The sequence below is a fragment of the Panthera onca genome, chromosome A2, assembly GCF_046562875.1.
Source record: "Panthera onca isolate mPanOnc1 chromosome A2, mPanOnc1 haplotype 2, whole genome shotgun sequence".
Taxonomy (NCBI): Eukaryota; Metazoa; Chordata; class Mammalia; order Carnivora; family Felidae; genus Panthera; species Panthera onca.
This window is the reverse complement of record NC_138340.1, coordinates 7,236,693-7,257,715: the sequence shown is the minus strand read 5'-3', so window position 1 is coordinate 7,257,715 and position 21,023 is coordinate 7,236,693. Positions and strand designations below refer to the sequence as shown.

The window sequence follows — 21,023 nt, the reverse complement described above, 5'->3', positions numbered from 1 at the left end:
GGATGCTCTGTCTCTCTCCCTCTCTCTCTCTGCCCCCCCTGCCCTTGTTCTCTCTTGCTCTCAAAATAAACATTAAAAAAACAACATTCAATGATATTTAAGAAAAATTAAAATAAAAACACTTCTTTGCCTATATAAAATTTAATGATTTATGCAATAAACATGAAACATTAATGTAGCAAAATAGGTATCAGTTCAATAGATGGGTACAAAACATTTAACGATTCACATGAACAAGCCTGGATGAAATATGTTTTAAGTCAGTATTTCAAAAGATCTTTTATTAACTGTACAAAGATAACCCACTCAAAATCACAGCAAATATAACTTTAGAACCATTCCTGAATAAGGGAAGAATGCCCAGTGTTAGTGGTTTTTCACAAAGCAAGAACAAAAATATATATGTGAACAAAATATGAAAGATTTATAAAATTGTCATTACATTGAAAACACAAGGAATCAATGATTAGAGTTTACCATTACGTCCAGTGTAACCAAAAACAAGGGGAGGGGCGCCTCAGCTCAGGTCATGATCCCAAGGGTTGTGAGATGAAGCCCCCCCCCCCCCCCCCCATCAAACGTGCGTAGGATTCTCTCTCCCCTTTCCCTTCTCCCTGACTCGAGAACTCTCTTGGTCAAAAACAAAAAACAAACCAGACTTCTTAGCTATATAAAAATTAAAAGTTTCTACAGTTATTAATGAAACATTAACTTAACAAGAGACATATCAATTCAATGTATGCATAAAGCACGTTGCATGATGTACATGGACATTTCTTTCACTTTTTATTGATGAACAACTGACATACAATACTGGATTACCTTCAGGCGTCCACGTAGCAATTTGATATATATATCCTATACAACGCACACATCCTAAAATAGTCACCACAGTAAGTCTAGTTACCATCTGTCACCAAAGTTGTTACAATGTTGGATTGGCTTATATTCCCTATTGTGAACATTATATCCAGTGTCCCAGTTATTTTACAACCGGAAGACTGTACATCTTAATCCCCTTCACTTATTTCCTCCATTCCCTCCCACTCCCCTCCACTAAGTCTTGAGTAGATGTACTCTAGTCCTGTTTAAAGAGATCTTTACTAACTGCACAAAGGCCATCCAATGAAAACCACAGCAAACGTGATTAGGGGAGCAACTTTATAATCATGCCTGAAGAGAAGAATGCCTGGTATCAGTGCGATCTCACAAAAACAGATATGCGTATTTGACACAGAAAAAGGAAAGACTTACAGGAACTGTCATAACAATGAAAGCAAGGCATCAAACGACTAGACTTTAGCGTCGTGTCCAACGTAAACGACAATGAGAGGAAATCAAGGCCTAGAGACGGGATGGACTGCGGCAGACAGACTATGTGACGGACTCTCGGGCTTAACGACAAGGACAACGACCGTAGAGTCTCCAGGACGTGCAGGGAGGCCGGGGTTGAGCCCATTGGCGCCCTGCCACCGCCCCAGGGAGCTGGGCCCCGCCCCCCCCCCCCCCCCCCCGGCTCGGTCCCCACCCCGCCCCGCGCAGGGTCCCGCCCCCGCCCGTAGCCGCGCCCCCATACCTGGTTCCTGCCCCAGCCTTGTCCTCCGGGCGGGATCCAGGCCTCAGGCCCAGCGCGAAGCCCACGCCCGAGGGAAGCCCAGTTCCGCCGTCTGAGGTGGAAGCCCCGCCCCCCGGTTCCCGGCAGGAAGCGGAAGTGGTGTCACGCGTTCGCCGGAGTTTCTTCGCCTGCTGCTTCGCGCAGCATTGAGCACGTTGGGCTGCTGGTGGTTGGACGTGGGCCCGCTGTGCTGGGGAAGGCGTGAAGGGAGGCAGGACGTGGGAGTCCAAGGCCGGTTTTAGTCGGGGTCGCCGATGGGCCTGCTTAACTGCCGGGCGGCGCGGCTCGCATCCGCCTAGACCGCCCGACAGGCCGCCGAGGCCGGCGGTTCTGGCGCGGAGCCGCTGTGGTCCTGCTGGGAGGGCGCGTGCGCGGGGTGTTCGTGGCCACTGTGCTCGCCTGTCCTGCAGCGTGCAAGCGGCCTTTGTGACTTTTGTCCCAAAGGAAAAGAGTTTCTGCTGCTGGGAGTGGCCCAGACTCCGCCCCGTTACTCGCAGCCTCAGGGACCCGGCCGGTGAGCGTTCTGGAAAGTTGGGTCAGCGGGGCCTGTGTTTCCTTTCGGTGGGGAAGGGAAGAGGCTGTTTTATCTGAGAATGTGGCTTTGTCTGCGCTCGTCTTTTCTTCGGGACACACTGTCTTAGGCAGGTGATATGCTTTCTCGGCTGTGTGTAGTGTGCATGTTTCAGTACCTAGTTATACACACGTGCTCCACTGGTCTTTGTACTAAAGAGAAACCGTTTTCACGTCGCTTTTCCTGAGACCCTCCTGAGCCTGTCCATTCCCACCAAGTTGCGAGCCAGGGAGTCCGGGAGAAAAGAATGGAGGCGTGAATACTCCCATTTTCAGAATAACTGGATTTCCCATTAACAGGGCATTTGGACTAAGTTTTTTCCCGACATTTTTTGCGTAAAATCTTAAACCTAAAGGAAATGTAAGCAACTGTTGCTATGAATGTGCACCGAAGCAGATTCACCCATTTTCGCATTTTGCGTGGTTGCGCTCTTTGGATAAAGAAATGTATTTTTTAGCGGGTTGTTTGCGAGTAAATAGGAAATAAATTGTAGACATGATACATGGCCTTTAAATACTCGGAAATGCATGTTTTAAGAATGAGGTTTTACTACTGAAATCATAATACAGTGATTCAGCCGCGAAAATTAAAAATGTTATGCAATATGTACTGTATAAAAAGTAAAATTTTCCACTTTACCTCAGAATATGTTTTGGATCTCGGATGTATTCAAGGTTTATATATGACAATTGTTTGTCTCTTAGGCTCTTCTAACCTGCGGCAGAGCCATTGTTTCTTCATGATACTGACTTGGAAGCCTCACACGCTCTTTGCGAAACCCAGAGTTTCTGAGATTCCTGATGTTTCCGTGCTGTCTTTATTTAATTTTTTTTTAAATGTTTTTTTTTTTTTTTGAGAAAGACAGAGTGTGAGCGGGGGAGGGGCAGAGAGAGAGAGAGAGAGAGAGAGGGAGACATAGAATCTGAAGCTGGCTCCAGGCCCTGCGCTCTCAGCACAAGCGCTCCACCCAGGGTTCAGACCCGTGAACACCAGATCCTGACCTGAGCGGAAGTCCGACGCTTGGAGCCACCCCAGGCGCCCCTATTTATTTATTTTAAATGTTTGTTTATTTTGGGGAGAGGGAGACTGAGTGGGGGAGGGGCAGTGAGAGAGAGGGACGGAGATTCCCAAGCCGGCTCTGAGCTGACAGCAGAGAGCCCACTGTGGGGCTCAAACTCACAGTGAGATCATGACTTGAGCTGAAGTCCACCTTTTTATTTTTTTAATTTATTTTTATTTTTAATTTTTTTAATTTTCGAGAGAGTGGGTGCGAGTGGGGTAGGTCCAGAGAGATAGGGGAACAGAGGTCCAAAGCGGGCTCCCTGCTGACAGTAGAGAGCCTGATACAGGGCTGAAACTCAGAAACTGGAATCATGACCTGAGCTGACGTCGGACGCTGAACGGACCAAGCCACTCAACACCCCTGTCCTCCCAAATCCATGCTTAACCGACTGAGTCACCCCAGGTGCCTTGCATGCTGTCTTTATTTTCTGTAATTTCATACACTGATAAGTGAGTCCAGTAACCAGGCTTGCCAACTTTTTGTCTGAAAAGGCCCAGGTAGTAATGTAGCTAAAGTGCTGAAAATACAGGTTCATATAAGAAGAATGCCAGGTAAAGGTTAGTGAGTAAGTGCAGGTGGGCTGTGAAGATCAGGTCCATTACTGTCTTGGAGTCCATCATGCAGGGTCTTGTGGCTCAGGCAGTACTTCTTGCCGAAGGGGGAAGTTTAGGTTTCCATCAGGGGATCGTTTGCCCACATGGTCTTTTGTCTGAGTTAAGAGAGAACCTGGAAAGAAGACCTTAATCAGTTAGAAAGTTTGAGGTTAAAGTGGAGGTGGCTGAAGTCCTCTTGCATTGAGTACATTCTGCTTTGCTGGCCATCCGGCCTGGAATTCTTCAGCTCTGCCTTTGTAGTTGCACAAGCAACCATACCCCTTACTAAACAAATGTGTGTGGTTTTGTCTAGTAAAACTTCATTTGCACAGTAAAAAAAAAAATTTTTTTTTTAAAAAGGGGGGGTGCCTGGGTTGCTCAGTCTGTTGAGTGTCTGACTTCGCTTAGGTCATGATGTCACAGCTTGTGAGTTCGAGCCCCACGTCGGGCTCTGTGCTGACAGCTCGGAGCCTGGAGTCTGCTTGGGATTTTGTGTCTCCCTCTCCCTCTGCTCTAACCCACTCGCGTTCTGTCTCTGTCTCTCTCTCAAAAATAAATAAACATTAAAAAAAAAAACCAAAAAACTTCATTTGCAGAAACAGGCCTGTCAGTTTTAGTTTCTGAACTTCAGTTTCAGAGGCTTCAAAATCTCTGTCACAAACTATTTTGTGGGTGATGTGTACCTAATTATATTGCGTAAGGGAGTTTTAAATGTACATCAAGTGTCATTTGATCTCCATCACAGTCCATTTGTAAAGTACTCCTCAAATTTAGTCATAGTCTCATGAAAATATTTTACCTAAAAACTAATGTTATCCTGTAATAACTTGTATATTAATCAAAATGGGAAGGATATAGCAGAAGTGAAAGCCTAGTTTATGCAAATAAATACCTGGCACATAAATAAACAAATACAACAAGCATAGACAAAATATGTCAACCCAGTACAGTTTAGGTTTAGTTTAGGTTTCTGGAATTGGTCTCGAGGTGATTGTAGATGTCCATGGTTTATTTCTTCAAGGCCAGTCCTCTATTTCCCAGTCTTTGGGCAAACTGGATGTTGGTGTTAGTCTTTGCAGTTCCCTCAGCAGTGTCGGTATTCCTGGATGATTATGTCCAGTGGTGGGGAGTTCCAGGATCCTCCTTTTAACTTTTCCTACTATAATGGCCCTTACCCTATGTGTCAGAGATAAGGGAATTCTGCCAGTTGGCAAGAATGTCTATATTGCAGATACATTTAGATGCTATAGCTGGGTTTAATCTGAGTTCATTGGACTTTTTATTTATTTATTTTTATTAAAAAAGAATTTTTTTTACTGTTTATTTTTGAGAAGGGGGGGAGACACAGAATCTGAAGCAGGCCCTAGGCTCTGAGCTGTCAGCATAGAGCCTGATGTGGGGCTTGAACCCACAGACTGAGATACCTGAGCCGAAGTTGGATGCTTAACCAACTGAGCCACCCAGGCGCCCCTGGAGTTAAGACTTTTTAAAAAACTACTGTGCTACGGGTGCAGAGCCCTACTTGGGGCTTGAACCCACAAAACTGTGAGATCATGACCTGAGCTAAAAGCAAGAGTCGGATGCTTAACCATCCAGGTACCCCACTCCTTGATTTGTTGATATACATTGGAAGAGTAACAGAGATACAAACAACTCACAGACCCTACAGGTGATGGAGAGTAATAGGGAAGTTCGCATTTGTACAGGGCCCTTCACCCCAAGACTGGGTCAGACCTTATTGTCAGTGATATCATTGCAGTCAACTGGTTGTAAAGAAGTTTGCTGGGTTGCCTGGGGCAGAGGTAGTTGGCACAATGGGCAAGCATTTGAAAACCTCTGGATTACAGTCAAGCCATGACTGGTGAGCAGATGAGTGGAGGGAACCATGGGTGACAGCAGGTATAAGAAACAGCACCCGAGTATCCACATTAGGGGGTCTGTGGGGAAGAAGTTTACAGACATGCCCTAGCTGGTGGGTGAGTGCTCAGAAGCATGAGACCCCACACTCATATTAGAGTACTTAACTACATCTCCTAAAACCTGGGATATATATTTTGTCAGGGACTGTTATTTCAATGTAATCTAGATAGATGTACTGTGTTTTTTATAAATTAAAATTTTTTTTTTTATTAAATGAGCCTCCACACCTACCTTGGGGCTTGAGCTCATGACCCTGTGATCCAGAGTTGTGTGCCCTGTTGACTGAGCCAGCCAGGCGTTCCTAGTTAGATGTGCTTTGAGTGACGTAGGGACTCTGTGGTCTTGGTCTGTCAGTCAGCAATCACTTGGTGCCCTCACTGAGCCAGGGCCTATGTCATGTATTGGAAAATAAAGGGCATCTTTGATACCCAAAGAGCTCTCCAAAAGAAAATGGATCTCCATGTCAGACAGCATCGTCATAAATCATTACTACACATAGAGTTCTTTACGATAGATGATTCAATATCTCTAATATGATTCAATTTCAAAATTTGTATGTACCCAATAATATTGTTGCACAAGGTATAAACCAATGCTTGGCAGAAACATAAGAAAAAATGGACAAGTCCAAAATTCACTGGGAGATTTAAGAATGTTTTTCCCTTATTGTTTCTTTAAATAGAAAAAAGTCAGCATATATATTTGTAAACGTTTTACAAACTGAGTAACCTATGTAGGAACTGATAGAAACTGAAAGAAATCAGAAACAGATTGTCTGGAATTAGGGTGAGGGAGTGAACTAGAAGGCTGAAGAGGGCTTTTCAGGGAGACGAGTATGTTGTCTGTGTTTTTAGAAGTTCAATATGCTGTCCATTCTCTCTTTTTTTCAAGACTGATAAGGTGAGTAACTACAGTTGTTAGAGCTCATCCAGAAAATACTTAAGATCTACACCTTTGATTGCATAGCACTTACATCTCCATCAGAAAAGGAAACAAAACCAAATGGAAAAATGTGCACGTGCCACAAAAGTAAACACATTTGTGGGCTTATTCAGCCCAAAGGCCCCATTTTGAGACCTCTAGGAGTAAGTGCAACCTATACTAGCATTTGAGATGCAGTGTTTGTGACAGCTTGTTATTTTCAGGGTTCTGGTCTTTTCACCTGTAGAATAAGTATTCTTGGAAAAAAAGATTTTTGGGTCATGAGGGTTAATTTCATTTATGGTAAAGAAACTGGAACTTCTCGTGTTTACCATCATTTGGATTCAGTTTTGTAGATCAGCATTTGGGCTGCTGTTCTGTGTTTAATTTATTGAAAAGTCATTAATTTTTGTAAGTTCATTTATTTATCAGAGAGTGTGTGTGCACACGTGTGGGAGGGGTAGAGAGAGAGAGTGGGGGAGAGACCATCCCAAGGAGGCTCCACACTGTCAGCGTGGAGCCTGATGCCGTCTCGAGCCAATGAACTGTGAGATCATGACCTGAGCTGAAATCAAGAGTAGGATCCTTAACTGACTGAGCTACCCTGGTGCCCCAAGAGTCATTAGTCTTTAATATAGGAATTATCGTTTGAACTGTATCAGGCTAAAAGATATTAAAGTGAGAAGGAAGCCTTATGATTTTTTTTATTGTTTTATTTTTGAGAGAGACAGAGAGAGCACAAGTAGGGGAGGGGCAGAGAGAGAGGGAGACATAGAATCTGAAGCAGGCTCCAGCTAATAGCTCAGAGCCTGACGCAGGGCTCGAACTCAAGAGCTGTGAGATCATGATCTGAGCTGAAGTTGGATACTTAGCCGACTGAGCCACCCAGGCAAGAAGGAAGCCTTATTAACAATGGAGTAAATAAAAAACCTGGTGAAAAACAAGTGATAATACAAAAAGAAGGTTTTCTGGGAAGACTCATAAAATAGACCAGTGTGAAACACAGACTGATTTGGCATTGCTCCTTTGCCAGGGTAAGGGGAAGTGGGCAAACCTTAGCTGAACTGAGCCTCAGTCAAGACCCGTTGAAGCTGCTGAATACTTGAGATGTCTTCTGAGTCTTTAAAATCCTTCCATCATTATTTTTCATATGTTTTTGGGTCCTGTTTGGAACAGCCTATGGTTTTTTTTTCTGTCTTTACCTTGCCCAAGAAGCAATCCAAAATATTCATGTATACCTTTGTGCTTGTATATAGGATAGTCTTTATTTTCTCACCTATTTGAGTTTTTCCTCCATAAGCACTGATGAATGGATGTATCCATTAATAATTGAGTATCTTGTCCCTTAGGAATGTTGGGTCATTAAATCCTGGGACATTTTTTGTATATTTCACTGTTTTCTGCCTAGCACAGGACCACAATTATCTTAATTGTTTGTGGAAAGAATGAAAGAATAAACCTATTATGATAACTTAAAAAAGGAGGTTCAGGGCTCCAAGCCACTGTAAGCTCCATCAACCAAAGCTCAAGGTATTAACTAAATAAAACACTTCATTTTTCTCTTCTATATAATGTCCAGCAGTATTCTAGGCTAATACTAGCCAATGGACATATGACCTGCAGGCCATGTATATGATTAAAGCTTTTCTGTACATGAAATAAACAAAAAGAGATCATACGTAATAATGTACTTTATCCCATCTATTCCAAATATTTCAGCATGTAACCCATATAAGAATTGAAGTATTTTTTTTTTTTTATTTTTTAAATTTTCTTCAATTTTTTTTTTAATGTTTATTCATTTTTGAGAGACAGACAGCACCAGCAGGGGAGGGGCAGAGAGGGAGACACAGAATCTGAAGCAGACTCCAGGCTCTGAGCTGTTGGCACAGAGCCTGCTGCAGGGCTCGAACCCACAAGTAGTGAGATCATGACCTGAGCTGAAGTTGGACACTTAACTGACTGAGCCACTCAGGCACCGCTAAAATGGAAGTATCTTAAATTCTTTAAGTCATAGTAAGATTTCAAAATTCACTGGACGTAAAATTTTCATGACATGTACTTCGTATGTGCATGTAATAAATACAGTTGAGAATGTAGATGTATTTAAGTTTACCTAAACAAAATTTAAAATCCTGTTTTACTAACTGCATATCAGGTACTCAGTAACGTATGTGACTGGTGGCTACTAAACTGGACAGTGCAGGTCTAGATTGACAACTGATCATATTTGCGAATAAGAACCTCAGATCACACATTTGAGATAAGCCTATCTGCATTCAAATCTGGATTTCTTTTTCCTAACTGGAGGGTGGTGGACCAATGATTAGTGTTCTATGAATCTAGCTTTATCAGCTATTAAGTAGGGCTAGTGATAGCTATTGAAATGGGTTGTTATGCTAATTAAGTGAGCTGGTATACATAAAGTTAGTGAGACTGGTATCTGTCACATACTGATTTGCAGTGAATGGTAATTGATATTAGTGACTTTCATGCCATAGATTATATCATTTTCAGTCATTTCCCACATACCACCTTCAGAGAGACAGCTAATGTGTGATGTTTGATGATGGATTGGCAATGCTTGCTGATTAATGATTGGTATGAAAAGGACTGTGGGTATCCCAATGTCAAGAATAATGAAGATTGTCATATTCACCTAGATTCATAAGTTGTACTGAAGTGATCAAATTTCCCAGTAGGTAGACTTCACCGTCATTCTCCCAGGATGGCAACCATTGACTTGACCTATGGTAAGTCATTATTGATTCTCATTTCCAGAGAATTCTAAAGGTCATCCCCACACAACCTGGAGTCCAACAACCTGGTCCTAAATTAGTCATACTGCTGTTCTTTTAGAAAGAGCTGAAATATGCCAGAGAGTGCTATTATCTAAGCTTCCTGGTGTGTGTGTTGGGAATTGGTGGTACATAATCTCATTGATGAGTTTTATTATTTTGGGCAAATAAAGAACCAAATGTTTTAGGGGCTAAGTTTCCATACCTGTAAAATAAGACCATGACCTCTTTCTTCATGGGTAGCATGTCTAGCAAGTCCCTTTTCTGGCTCCAGGTAAGGCAGGGCTGTTGTATTTTATGGCAGTAGTGTGTGTTTCTGTGAGATTTCTCATGCAGGGATATATGGGGATCTTAAATTAGGATGGAATGATTTTCAGGTGGGTGATTCTGGGAAGTAGGGTCAATTCTGTATTCTGAAGTATCCTTTCCGTTCCCCAAGATCTTCTTTCTAGGAATCCTTTCTCCCATCCTGAGGAAAACACAGAGATAGAAGGGATGGTGGCTGTCAGGCCGAAAAATTATAATCAGGTAATAAAAACATATCAATCAACAGAAAGCCATATTTACATCCACCAGGTGAACACATTGTTTCTAGGCACACCTGTGTCCTGAGCTTCCTAAAGCAAATAAACTCCAGACAAGGACTGAGTCCCCAGATGAATTTCCTCTGGAAGTAGAAACTCCTATCAAAAAGGGATTACCCTGAAAAAATTCTGGTATTTCGGTAATCAATCCAGAAGCTCATGGATTCCAAATGCAGGCTTCCGCCTTGCTGTGAGCTCTGACATGATAGTGTAAGTGTCCTTTTCTCAAAGAATTCAGTTATTCTGTGCTGTTTATGAAGGATCTGTAGCATGCTCAGGAGTGTGTTCTAGTAGAGGAAACTGAAGACCTACTACTGTGGTTAAGCTGACATAAGGTCTTGTTTAAAAGGTGACATTAAAACCCTATGAGTGGAGAGGAGCAGTGGGTGAGTCTAGATTGAGAGAAGAGTACCTAGGACCACAGAACCATGGGAGGATAATGAGAAACCTCATAACCCTGCATCGGTATTGAGTGTCCCGTCCTCATTCTCCCATGAATGTTGGCGGAGATGTTTCTTGTCTCAAGCCAATCCTGGTGTGATGGTTTAGATTGCAGTGACCTTTGACGACGTGGCATTGGACTTCACCCAGGAGGAGTGGATATTACTGGACCTCTTTCAGAGAAACCTATACAGAAACGTGATGCTGGAGAACTACCAGAACCTGGTCACAGTAGGTAAGGCTGCCAACATTCCTTGTAACATCTTTAGGAACAAATTTGTACTATGTATTTTTGGTGTTCCAGCCTTGATGATGCCTAATCTGAAACATAATTGGAAATAAGAGATGCATAGTCCCTGCACTAATGGGTTGTAATCTTTAATGGGTTTTCCATAAATGTGGCATTAGGGCCAACAGTAACTAACACCATCATTGTTAGGAATTTACGTTGTCAGACCCTGGGTTTTGTTTTTAACATATATATATTTTTAATGTTTATTTATTTTTGAGAGAGAGACACACAGCACAAGCTGGGGAGGGGCAGAGAGAGGGACACACAGAATCGGAAGCAGCCTCCAGACTCCGAGCTGTTAGCACAGAACCTGACGTGGGGCTCGAACTCATAGACCACAAGATCATGACCTGAGCTGAAGTTGGACGCTTAACTGACTGAGCCACCCAGATGCCCCAAATCAGACCCTACTTTTGACATTCTGAATTATAAAGCTGGTGTTGTTGCCCTGTCTTCTATGTTCAATAAGCCATCCTGATGATTGCGACACACTCCAGCATTTGAGTACTATAGCTTTAGTGCTTTCCCCATCAAAAGGAAGGTCTCCTTTCCTCACCTCCTTTATTTGCTGTTTGAATAAATGTCTATGTGCTCTGTAAATGTGTACATACCTTTGGGTTAGGCTTTCAGAGTCAGAGATAAGTAATCTTTTGATTTGCTTTTCTAGTCCTTTTGAAATGATTTTACTGTTTTCATCAGAAGCTTTGTCATTTCTTACACAGTCCTCTTCTATTAATGTACCTTTCCCTCTGGACAGGATGTCAACAGTCAAAACCCAGCCTAGTAGCTAGGTTGGAACAAGAAGAGTTGAGGACAGTGGAGAAAGGAGTTTTCCCAGGTGAGCGTTGTGACAGATATCGCTGGTGAATGAGAAGAATGTCACTAGTCAGTCTGAAATATGGCATACTCGCAATGTGTAAAATTTAAGATTCATTTTGTCTCATAGTGCTGAAACCATTTGTCTCTGATGTTTTTGCATATCTTTAACTTCCTTCCCTCTTTTACTTAAGCTTTCTATGATGTCACAAAGTGACCTGTTCTGTTTCTTCTTTAAGATATCATTTTGGTAAACTTAGTTGTCCAGAGGTTTCCTACTTTTCTACCTTGATAATAGTCCGGTTTTGCTCACTATATTTAATTTTCCAAAAATTATTTTTTAGCAGACCACCAAAGTTTGACCATCTGCACTTAGTGCCAAATTTTCCCATAGACAAACTGCTGAAATCTTTTTTCTTTATTGTTTTATCAACACTTTTTTTAAATGTTTATTTTGAGAGAGAGAGAATCCCAAGCAGGCTCCACCTGTTGGCATGGAGCCTGACATGGGGCTCAATCTCAAAACCATGAGATCATGACCTGAGCCAAAATCAAGAATCAGATGCTAAACTGACTGATCTACCCATGTGCCCCCTTTTTCACAGTTTTTAATATGAAAGTAAAGAAAACTGAGTCTTATCTTTTTTTAATTGTTTAACCTGTAATTTGTTTCTGCAAATGCTTACATTTGTTTTACTTTAGAATGGCAAACTCAACATCAAAGCAAAGAGTCACCATCTCTCCAGGATTTGGGGGAAGGAAAAACAGCCAGAGAAATTCAAAAAGTAAGGTTGAGTTGTGATATCTCCTATTTTTCCACGTTAAAAAAAAGATTGGTAGTTTTGTTATAAAATCAGTGCAAGTAGGAGGTATTTGAGACGAGTGGCATTCATCCAAGAGAAAGCAATTCAGAGATACTCGATTATGATTTGGGAGGATAATCCAAACCTGTCTTGGAAGTTGTTGCTTCCTAGATACCACAAGTACAAGTTTCCACATATATAAGAGGGATTGAGTCTAAACATTTTCCTACAATTTTAATGGAATGTTTCTAAGAGCAGAGTAGATGGCATCGGTTTTTGTCAGAGGAGTTCCCTCATTTAACTTGAAGGCAGTCAGCAGGAGCTGTGTTTATGTAATGAAAATGGGAAGAATCATCATGTTTTTAGCTTTATAAGTGTGAAATCTGTAATGAATCTGAAAATCCGATCATCAACTTTCATCTGTTTATCAACAGGAAAGGACCCACCAGGGAGCAGAGCTCTCTGAGTATGAGCAAAGTGGGAAAATCTTAAGCCAACACTTACTCCTTAAGACACACATGAGAACGGAAAATAGAGAGAACACTTTTGAGCATACTCAGTATGCCAACAGCTTCCGTCCTCTGCAAAAGGAAAACTCTACGAGAGAGAAGCTTTCTGAGTTGAGTCAGGGTGGTAAAGTCTTCCACCTGACTCCACACAGCATGTATGAGAGAACCAGTCTGGCAGAGAAGCCTTCTGAAAATAGTGGCTGTGGGATGACGTTCATTAGTCATTCCCACTTTCAGACACAGGGGAGAAGTCACGGTGGAGGAGACCTCTATGAATGGATGCTTCCATTTCCAGGGATCTCAGTTCCCTCAGCAGGTCACCCTGTGTATATGCAAATGCACACGGTTAGAGACCCCTATGAATGTAGGGAGTGTGGGAAGTGTTACGCAAATGTGAAACGTCTCAATAAACACATCAGTCGATTTCACGCTGGAATAAAACCATTTGTGTGTAGCGAATGTGGAAAATCTTTCTACACTTCCTCACACCTTTATATACATTTTATGATTCACACTGGAGAGAAGCCCTATGAATGTAAAGAATGCGGGAAACACTTCCAGTGGCCCTCAATGCTTCGTAATCATGTTCAAACTCACACTGGTGAGAAGCCTTATAAATGTATGATATGTGGGAAAGCCCTCAGTAGTTCCTCATATCTTAATCATCATTTGAGAATTCATACTGGAGAGAAGCCCTTTGAATGTCAGGAATGTGGGAAATGCTTTGCTTGGATCTCAGGCTTTCGTAGACATGTTCAAACTCACAGTGGTGAGAAGCCCTATAAATGTAAGGAATGCGGGAAAGCCCTCAGTAGTTCCTCAATTCTTAAAGCACATTTGAGAATTCACACTGGAGAGAGGCCATATAAATGCAAGGAATGTGGGAAAGCCTTCATTAACTCCTCACGACTTAATGAACATTTGAGAATCCACACTGGAGAGAAACCCTATGAATGCAAGGAATGTGGGAAATCCTTCCATCTTTCCTCAAGCTTAATTGGACATTTAACAGTTCACACTGGAGTGAAACCCTATCAATGTAAGGAATGTGGAAAAGCTTTTGCTTGGCCCTCATTCCTTAAAAAACATTTACGAACTCACAATGGATAGAAGACCTAGGAAGTGGTGAATGTGGGAAATTCCATTTGAGAACTCACACTAGAGTGAAGCCCTGTGAGTGTATGGAATGTGGGAAAGCCTACACCACTTCCACATCTGTAAATACACATTTGAAGTCCCACTGGAGACAAGTCCTTTGAATGTACACACTGACTGAAGGCCTTCACTGTTTCCTCAAGCCTAACTCAACATGTAAAAATTGACCCCAGAGAGAAACTGTGAATGTAAAGAATGTGATAAAGCCTTCACATTGTCGTCATGACTTACTAAAACACCTAAAAATGCACAATGGATAGAAGACTTACATACATGATAAACGTGGGAAAGCCTCAGTTTTTCCAGTTCATTTCAAAAACATGAAAGAAGCCACATTGGAGGGATACTGACTGAATATGAGAAATGTGGGAAAGTCTACAGGTGTCCCATTGAATACATGGAAGAACTCCCTAACTAGATCTTGTATGAAGTTAAGCAATGTTGGAAAGCAATCAGGACACCCTACAACCCACGCTGGAACAACAGTGAAGTTGTTCAATGTGTAAGAGACGTGTGGAACTCCGCTAATAGGATGGTTTTGTAGACCTGTGAACATGTGCCGCTCTACCCCCACTATTTTTGGGAATATTTTGGCTTTCTTTACTCAGCTATCTGTGCTATTCTAGTCGAGTTTCTACACCAGGTTGCAGTCTAGACCCATGTGAGACTAGCAGTTTTAGACTTAATGCTATTCAAACCACCTGGGTTCTCTAGTTGTATGGACCTTGTCTAATACTGTGAAGATGGTAACCACTTGAATTAGTTCACTGCTCATGGAATCCATCTGTATTCCCTCCTGCTGGCCAAGGTGGGTGACATATGTCTCTAAATTTTCTGGAAATGCTCTTGTTCCTCTCACACTTGATCCTTTGGGTCAGGAAAGACTTTAGGAATGGTGTGGGTATACATCCTAATTTCATGGTCCTAGAAGGAGAGCAAGACTCCCAGTAGTAGGGAAGGAAATAATGTGTTAATTTTTGCTAGCTTCCCAGTGAGAGGCTGGGAATGGAGAATGTTCTCTTTGTTCTTACATCACCACATCCTGGAAGAACAATTATGTCATTTGTGTGTGTGTTCAGGAACAACTGCATCTGGCATGTGACTTGGTTAGTTTCTCATCCTTTTGTATGCTATAAAACACAAAACCATGTGATTATGGCAGGTCCTGGTATCCTGATGTACTTGATGCATCACTGGCAGTTCTTGAAAGTGGTCTTTGGATAGAGACACAGACCATCACAACCTAGTTTCAATTTTGTGTTAACACATTCATTATACCTGTGACACTTGAGTAGCCTTTGGTTATGTTGTGGGTGGCCGTGGAGGCTGCAGCTGCTTAATGTCACTTCCTATGGGGCTTAATGAAACCAGTGTAGAACATTCCGGATCAAGCTTAATGATAAATCCTGATCAGAAGTGACCTGGGCACATTTGTGGTATGTTTGTGTTTGGATGAGATTGGGTTACAGTGTGATTCTCTTGGGTATGGGTGTGGTCTTCACTGCTTTGAGTGGGTTGCAGCATATAATACATTGGCCTTCCTTAGGTGACATAATTAGTCATCTCAAAGCCTACATGTCTTACCTAACCGAACTTGTTCACAGTCAAATGAGACTAAGTCCTTGACTTCACGGTTGAGGTAAGTACTGCAGGTTGGCCTTATCTAACTACTTGGACTAGTAGTAATAGCGTTATTAAGTGCTGCGTGAGATAAGTCAAACAGGTGAGCTCCGAATCTCTGGTATTAGTGGATAACAAAGTTGTATATGAAGTGGAAAAAGTGCCAGAAGTCTGTTTATTTTTCATGTTTTCTTAATGAAAAGTTCTTAGTTTTGTGAGTCAGATTTATAATTTTCTCATGTATCCAGATATTTTGTTGTACCTTGTTTATATATATTCTGCGATCTCATATTTTTGTGTTTATGTAACCCATCTGAAGTACTTTAGTGTATGGTGTGACTCTATGTCTGATTGTCTCTCTTGCTTAGATATCAAAATTACCTGGACCATTTATTGAAAAGATAATCTTTCTTTTTATCTCTATAGTGCCACTTCTGTCATTGCTTAGATTTCCATATATTTGTGTGTTTCTAAGTATGATTAATTGATTTTCTAATGTTGAACCAATCTTGTAATTATAGAAAAAACTCAATTTGGATATAATGAATTCTGTGTTTAGCCTGAATTATTTTATTTACTGGCAATTTGAGACGTCTTTTGGTATTTATTTTTGGGTAATAATGGGGTGTAGTAGTCTTTGTCTGTCATTGCTCGAAACTTTTTTTTGCCTTAAGTAATCTCTGTGCCAAACTAGGGCTCAAACTCAAGACCCTGAGAGTGAGTTGAATGCTCTACCCACTAAGCAAGCCAGTCAACCCTGAAATTTTTAATGAAAATTGGCCTATTCTTTAGTAAGTGCATATACTTACTTTATGAATCTCTAAATCATTTTTGCAGATTAGAATTAGAATATTTTGTGCACTGGACTTTCAAGCCATAAGCAATGTCTTCCCCTATATTTGCATGCAAAGACACTTAGTGTATTCTAATCTTCAAAAAAAATTTTTTGTATTTTTTTGGTCTACATTTCTCTGAAAATCAGTGGTGTTGATCATCTTTTCCTGTGTTGGCCATCTGCCTTTTTTGGAAAAATGTACAGTTGGGGTCCTCTGCTTATTCTTTAATTGGATTTTTTTGATGTTTGTGATTTCTTTTTTTTTTTTCTTTTGTTTAAGGATTTTAAGTAATCTCTACACCCCACATCGGACTTGAACTCATGACCCTGAGATCAAGAGTTGTAATTTCCACTGAGTGAGTCAGCCAGGGGCCCCTAATAGTGTATTTTCTTTGTGTATTTGGGTATTAGTCTATTAACAGATATGTCCTTTGCAATTATCTTCTCCTATTCACTATGTTGTGTTTTTTTGTTTGTTTCCTTTGCTGAACAATAGCTTTCATTTGGGTGTAGTCATCTAGGGATTTTCTTTGTTGTGAGATTCTTTATTACAGGTTCAATCTCCTTGCTCATTATAGGTTTGTAACAGAATTCTTTTTTCCCTTTATTCTTTTTCTATTTTGTCATTTAGCATTGGTAGGTTTTGTGATTTTAGGAATTTTTCCATTTCATCTAGATTATCAAATTTATTGGCATACAGTCTCTTCCAATCCCTTTTCCCCCCTGTAGAATCACAGTAATGCCCCCACTTTCATTTCTGGTTTTAGTAATTTAAGTCTTTTTTTCTTTTTCTATTACTATGTAAATGTTGATTACATTGATCTTTTCAAAAGATTTTTTGTTCCATTGATAGTTTGTATTTTTTCGTCCCGTTTATTCTTCTCTAGTTTTTATTGACTTCCTAATGCTACCTATGTTTTCTCCTTTTCCTGTGGGAGAAGGCTTGTGTTCGACCTCAGTTCTGGTCGATCCATTCTTCCTATAGAAGCTGAATTGCCTCAGTAATGTAGTGTGTTCACCTCCATGCTGAACCTCTTCATGTACAGCCTGAGGAAGAGTGATGTGATTGGGGCGCTTGGTAGATTTCTCAGCCAAGGAGCCCCTGTCTGTGATGGGCCACTGGCCTTTGAACCAAGAGGACACCAAGGGACACAAAGGCAAATGTTAAGAATTTAAATCTTGTTATTTTTTCCTCTGAAAAGATACATTTCCTCTGTTCCCAAAGCAGCTATGATTTGCTTATAGTTGTCACTGCATTTGTTTTTCCTCAATAACCTTTTCAGTAATTCCTTTGTTCCTCTTCGTCCCTATTTGTAGCACTAAAATTCTGTGCTTGGTCCAATTTTGTATAGCCATTCCTTAGATCTCTAACATTAGATATGAAGCACATACATCAAACACTAGCATGGTTTCCTCAAAAATCATCCTCTCTTGGGGCACCTGACTGGCTCAGTCAGTGGTGCATGCAACTCTTGATCCGAGGGTTTTAAGTTCAAGCCCCAGTTGGGTGTGGAGATCACATAAAAAATAAATCTTAAAAAAATCATTCTGTCAGCCGTTGATCCTTCCTTCACCTTTTCCCCTTAAAATAATGCAAGGGAAAGTTTATTACAGTCAAATAACATGCTTTTCATATCAAGACTGTTGTTTTACACGTACAATTTTATGTAATCCTGACATTTCTTAGAGGTATTTTCTGATTTACCCCATTTTTAAAAGATCCTAATTGGAATGGCCTTTATCCTGGAAATGTGACATTCTCCTAATTGATTATCATACTTTTCCTGGAAACAGTGACATGATTTGAAACTTTCAGTGTAGGATTTAAATGGTAGTTTGCTGAGGTGTTTCTATGTAGTATATGTTGCATAGGATAAGTCTGAGATATTGCCTCTTTCCCTTCTAGCCTCCTTTTTTCATTCCCTTTTATTGTCCTTGTTTTATCATACCTACACTTTTTTTTTTAAGTTTATCTTTGAGAGCGAGAGCTTGTGCATGTGTGAGGGGGGAGGGGTAGAGAGAGAGAGAGAGGGAGAGATTGAGAATTCCAAGCAGGATCTTCACTGTTAGTGCAGAGCTCAATGTGGGGTGCTCTAACTCATGAGTTGTGAGATCATGACCTGAGTCGAAATGAAGAGTTGGGTGCTTAACAACCGAACCACCCAGGCGCCCCATACCTTCATTTTCCATCACTGTGGTCTTAAGATACACCTGAAGACCTCAGATACAAACTACTTTTATCAGTGTATGACTGGCAATGGGTGGAGGGAGAGAGGAATGAAAAATGAGCATTTAGTGGGTAGAGTTCCAATTTGGGAATATGAAAATGTTTGGGAATGGAGAATGATAATGGTTGCACAAAATCAATATGCTTCATGCCAAATCAATAGAACTGTACCCCAGAAAGTATTTAAATGTTAAATTTTATGTTATGCCTACTTAACCACAATAACAAAGAAAGTGAAATGGCACAAAGTAATGGAGAAAGACCATGAGACTCCTTTCAGATAATATCTTTAATTCCCTTGTAAGAGAATACTGAATTGTTGAGTGTTTTAGTCAGCAGTTTGTACTGGGATACTGAAATCACAATATTGTGGTCTATTTAATAATTTGTTGTTAAGGGGTTTTCCTGTGTGTTGCAGTTTTTTAAGTGCTCCCTCTCATCCACCCACTAGGTGCCAGCACGGAGTTGTAACTAGATGTGTCTCAAGGAATTGCCAGTTGTCATGTAGGGGGCAAAATCAGCCTGAGAACCACTGGAGGAAATCAGTTCCATGGTGTTAGCTTTCAGAGTGATGAGAATAACAGGAAGAACAACATGTTGGAGGATAAAACATGAGTAATTTTGGAAATGGTGAGTTGAGGTGCCTATGGAACACCTCACTGGTGACAGTACCTCAAGAGTTCAGTTGTATTGGTCTGGTGTTCGTCAGTCTACACTGGTGGCAGTATAATTCAAGTACATACTTCTGTAGGTTAAGAGCCTACTTCCCTCCCACCCCCTAAAACACAGAGATACATACAACACTATATTCAGCAAGGGCTATGAAACATCAGTAATCACATTTTGAATACTACTGGACTTGCCAGCTTTTGCTTTGATATATTTACGTGCTAAATTAACATAAGTAGATTTCCTTAAGTTGAGTACATTGTAATTACAGTGACATCAGCCAGACAGCAGAATATGAGGTAGTTCTCCACTTGTATTCTCTGATAGGAACAATAATTCGGCAGGCTTCCATGAACAAAAGTGCCTTTGTTGGATTTTGGGATCCATGTAAGAGACTTTAAAACCTCAGTAGAGCCCAAGAACAAGGAGGGCCATTTTGAGAAGGCAACCTATGCCTTGGTGGCAGGATTGTTGACTGTGGTCCCAATTAGACCCAGAAAAAGCCATGTTCCTATGTGGATTTAGCTACAGCCCCATATGGCCTTGACAGCAGCATTATCCCTCAGGCTCCAATAAGAGTCACGTCCACCCATGCCTCCAGTAACAGGCCTGCTGACTTCACTCTGAGATGCAGCCCTTGAACAGCCAGCCTGTGACTCAGCTGTTGTCTTTCCCATGTAGTAATCAAGAAAGACTTGTGTCCATCTGTGTTCCTAGAGGCAGGCCTACTAACTTTGGTCTGACTGCAGATATTGAAGCAGCCCATAACCCAGCTCCAGACACTCTGGCCGTGATATAGAAGGAATCATCCTCACCTAGGGACCTGGGTGGAGACTTCATCCATCAGTGCCCACTGAAGGAGGCCTGCAGAACTTGGTCATGGATATGGACCCTAAAGCAGCTCTGTGACATGGCTACAGCCTCTCTCAGCTGCGTTGTGGGGCCATTAATGCATGTTTAGCGAGAGAGCCATACATTTCCACCTGGAAAAATAGCCCTGCCATATGTGAACCCTGAAGAGATCCCTTGTCTTAGTGTCAGCCATACTGGCCAAGGTCTTGAAGTGATGTCCTTTCCTGGCCAGGGACCAGACAGGGTCGATTCACCTGGTAACAGGATTGTGTACCACAGACTCCAGTACAGACCCAACAGCAGCCATGTGACCTGGTCTCAAACCCACTTGACTATGATTCTACAGGCAAAACCATCCGTCTGGGGACCTATCACAAGACAGTTTTATCTATGAAAGCAGTCTATATGCTCTGAACTATACAGTTGCCTGCAGGCAAGACCAGCAGACCATTAAATAGCCTAAGCTGAGCTGACAGGTAAAGGACTATCTGTCCTGATGTGACCCTGTAAAGACTGGAAGAGTGATTACTCAAAGATAAAATGCAAAAAGGCAATGATGACAGGAATTAGGTAGTACCACCACAGGAAGTACCCCAAGCTGAGCAACATAACAGTAAATGCAGCAAATTTTACCAACCTTTATATATTTGCCACTAAGTATTAACACATTTATAATAGAACTGCATCAAAACACAGACATACTGTCAAAACAGTATATTGTATATGCCAGTCAAAACAG

The 21,023-nt window shown here is 41.4% G+C and overlaps 1 protein-coding gene across 2 annotated transcripts; it reads left to right on the top strand.

The window, feature by feature from the left end:
* The first annotated feature begins 1,896 nt into the window (after window positions 1–1,896).
* Window positions 1,897–20,991, top strand: LOC132678159 (zinc finger protein 426-like). Of its 2 annotated transcripts, none has more exons than XM_078443444.2 (7): window positions 1,897–2,129; window positions 9,383–9,436; window positions 9,921–10,009; window positions 10,615–10,741; window positions 11,556–11,636; window positions 12,317–12,399; window positions 12,852–20,991. In XM_078443444.2, the coding sequence occupies exons 2-7, from the start codon at window positions 9,412–9,414 to the stop codon at window positions 14,034–14,036; spliced, it is 1,590 nt and encodes a 529-aa protein (XP_078299570.1). In that variant the 5' UTR covers window positions 1,897–2,129; window positions 9,383–9,411; the 3' UTR covers window positions 14,037–20,991. The 2 variants fall into 2 exon arrangements, with proteins under 2 accessions (XP_078299570.1, XP_078299569.1); XM_078443443.2 differs by having other exon boundaries at window positions 2,015–3,651.
* Window positions 20,992–21,023: the final 32 nt, after the last annotated feature.

Excerpts from the sequence above, each read along its gene's own strand:
- LOC132678159 (XM_078443444.2), top strand. The coding sequence starts at position 9,412 with ATGGCAACCATTGACTTGACCTATG. Across the intron at positions 9,437-9,920 it reads AACCATTGACTTGACCTATG|ATCTTCTTTCTAGGAATCCT; the intron begins GTAAGTCATTAT and ends CCGTTCCCCAAG. Across the intron at positions 10,742-11,555 it reads CCAGAACCTGGTCACAGTAG|GATGTCAACAGTCAAAACCC; the intron begins GTAAGGCTGCCA and ends CCCTCTGGACAG.